The 2,500-nt window shown below is 44.4% G+C and overlaps 1 protein-coding gene across 3 annotated transcripts in view; it reads right to left on the bottom strand.

The window, feature by feature from the left end:
* LOC113817084 (sucrase-isomaltase, intestinal) overlaps window positions 1–2,500 on the bottom strand; it is a 22,022-nt gene that overhangs the window by 9,922 nt on the left and 9,600 nt on the right. For all 3 annotated transcript variants that reach the window (XR_011398523.1, XR_011398524.1, XM_027369081.2), the window contains exon 10: window positions 1,797–2,027. Coding sequence is in view for 1 of the 3 variants with exons in the window: in XM_027369081.2 (XP_027224882.2) it covers window positions 1,797–2,027 (231 nt within the window). In the remaining 2 variants the exon portion in view is untranslated. The remainder of the gene's footprint in view (window positions 1–1,796; window positions 2,028–2,500) is intronic.

Raw genomic sequence — 2,500 nt, 5'->3', positions numbered from 1 at the left:
AGAGAAAGATATATGGAGGTTGATGGGTCCGTCTATGGAGAGGGTCTTTTGGGAGAGAAAGAGAGGGAGAGAGATGGGAAGGAGAGGATGATAGCAAAGAGGAGTTGAGGGGAAGAGGGAGAGATGGTAGAAAAAAAGGATTAAGGAAGTGAGAGAAAGATAGATAGTGGTTAAAGTTGGCGGGTTCGTCGAAGGAGAGGGAGAGAATGGGAAGGGGAGGAGGATAATAAAGAGAAGTTGAGGGAAGGAGGGAAATATGGTACAAAAAATGATGAAGGAAGTGAGAGACACATGGAGATTGAAGTTGATTGGTTCGTTCACGTCGATCCACAGGGCGTCGAAGGAGAGGGTCTTTTGAAAGAGAGAGAGAGAGAGAGAGAGAGAGGGAGAGAGATGGGAAGGACAGGATGATAATGAAGAAGTGTTAAGGGGAAGAGGGAAAGATGGTGAAAAGAAAGATGAAGAAAGTGAGAGATAGATGGTGGTTGAAGTTGGCGGGTTCGCCGAAGGAGAGGGTCTTTTGGGAGAGAGAAAGAGGGAGAGAATGGGAAGGAGAGGAGGATCATAAAGAGGAGTTGAGCGGGAGAGAGAAAGATGGTGAAAAGGGGATGAAGTGAGAGATAGATGGATGTTGAAGTTGGCGGGTTCGTTCATGTCGAACCACAGAGCGTCGAAGGAAAAGAGAGGGAATGGGAAAGAGGGAAATATAATAAAGATTAAAACAAAAAGATAATAAAGGATGGAGAAAACGAGAGAAAGATGGAAAGAGGTTGGCGGGTTTGCTCATGTCAATCCACAGGGTGTCGATTTTTTTTTTTTTTTTTTTTGGAGGGGGGGGGGAGGAAGTGAATAGGAGGGAAAGAAAGAAGATAAATGAGAGGATTTAGATATGATAAAGAGGGTGAGGAAGAGATGATAAGGAAAGGTGGAGGAAGCGAGAGAACGTTGACCGGCTCGTTCATGTCGAAGTAGAGTCTATTTTAGGGAAAACAGAATGGGAAGCAGGGAAACTGATAAAGAGGATTCGATGGGAAGAGGGAAAGACAGGAAGAAAGAATAGAGAAGGAAGTGAAAGAAAAATAGACGGAGGTTGAAGTTCATGTCGATCTACAGCACGTCGAGGGCCAGGATTTTTTTTAGGAGGGAGAATGAGAAGGAGGGAAAGGTGATAAAAAGGAAGAGGAAATGGTGGTAAAAAAAATGTTGGAGGAAACGAGAGAAAGTTGTCTTGCTCGTATCTGCTGAAGGTCAGGGTCCCTTGTGAGAATGGTGAAGAGAGAAAGATGATAAAGGGGTATTAAGGGGAAGGAATAATGATGATAAAAATGGATGGAGGAGACGAGAGAAAGGAAGGAGATTGGTGCCAAAGTTTGTTCATGTCGATCCACAGGTCGTGAGAGAATAGGAGAGAATAGGAAGGAGAGAAAGATGATAAAGGGGTATGAAGAAAAAAGTGAAAAAATAAAGAGATGATGGAGGAGAAACAGCTACGGTAGAAAGGAATGAAAGAAATAAAAATATAGAAGTAATTGATGTGGAAGGGAAAAAGAGAAGAACAACAATAACAACAGCAGTAACAACAACAATCAGAAGAAGGGAAGGAGAACAAGAAAAAAACACACAAAGAAAGTTAAGAAGGAAAAAGAAAATTCAAAAAAAAATACCATCCCATAACAATAAATAGCCAATGGAATAAAAAGAACATACACGCATAAAAAAGAACATCCTAAGAATGGTTAATAACTAATGAAAACATGATAATAAATTAATAGATAAAAACACCATCACAAACCAACCTCATGGAAGAGTTTAAGCTCGTCACCCCACCAAGCCTGCGTCTCCGGATTCAGGAAGTCCGGAAAAACCGTCTTGGTATCCGGCCACACGTACCCGACCATGTAGTCCGAATAAGAGGTGTCCTGGTCGCCGGGTATGTACTCAGGAGAAGCCCATTTAATGTACACGTCTCGGTCCTTCCCCCTTTGGCCCGGCGGGTAGTTGGCCCAGTCGGTGACAAGCGCTGGGTCCTGGACGTGGGAGAGAGAGGTAGATAGAGAAGAAGGGGAGGAGAGAAGAAGAAAGAGAGAGAGGGAGGGGGAGAGAAAGAGAGAGGGTGAAGGGGGAAGGGGGAAGGAGAGAGAGGAGAGAGAGGAGAGAGAGGAGAGAGAGAGAGAGAGAGAGAGAGAGAGGAGAGAGAGGAGAGAGAGAGAGAGAGAGAGAGAGAGAGAGAGAGAGAGAGAGAGAGAGAGAGAGAGAGAGAGAGAGAGAGAGAGAAGAGAGAGAGAGAGAGAGAGAGAGAGAGAGAGAGAGAGAGAGAGAGAGGAGAGAGAGAGAGAGAGAGGAGAGGAGAGAGAGGAGAGAGAGAGAGAGAGAGAGAGAGAGAGAGAGAGAGAGAGAGAGAGAGAGAGAGAGAGAGAGAGAGAGAGAGAGAGAGAGAGAGAGAGAGAGAGGTGGGAGAGAAATAGAGTTGAAGAGAGAATGAAAAAAAAAAATAGCCATA

This window comes from Penaeus vannamei, chromosome 4 (genome assembly GCF_042767895.1).
Source record: "Penaeus vannamei isolate JL-2024 chromosome 4, ASM4276789v1, whole genome shotgun sequence".
Lineage (NCBI taxonomy): Eukaryota > Metazoa > Arthropoda > Malacostraca > Decapoda > Penaeidae > Penaeus > Penaeus vannamei.
The sequence above is the reverse complement of the archived record's forward strand: the minus strand, read 5'-3'. Positions and strand labels throughout refer to the sequence as shown.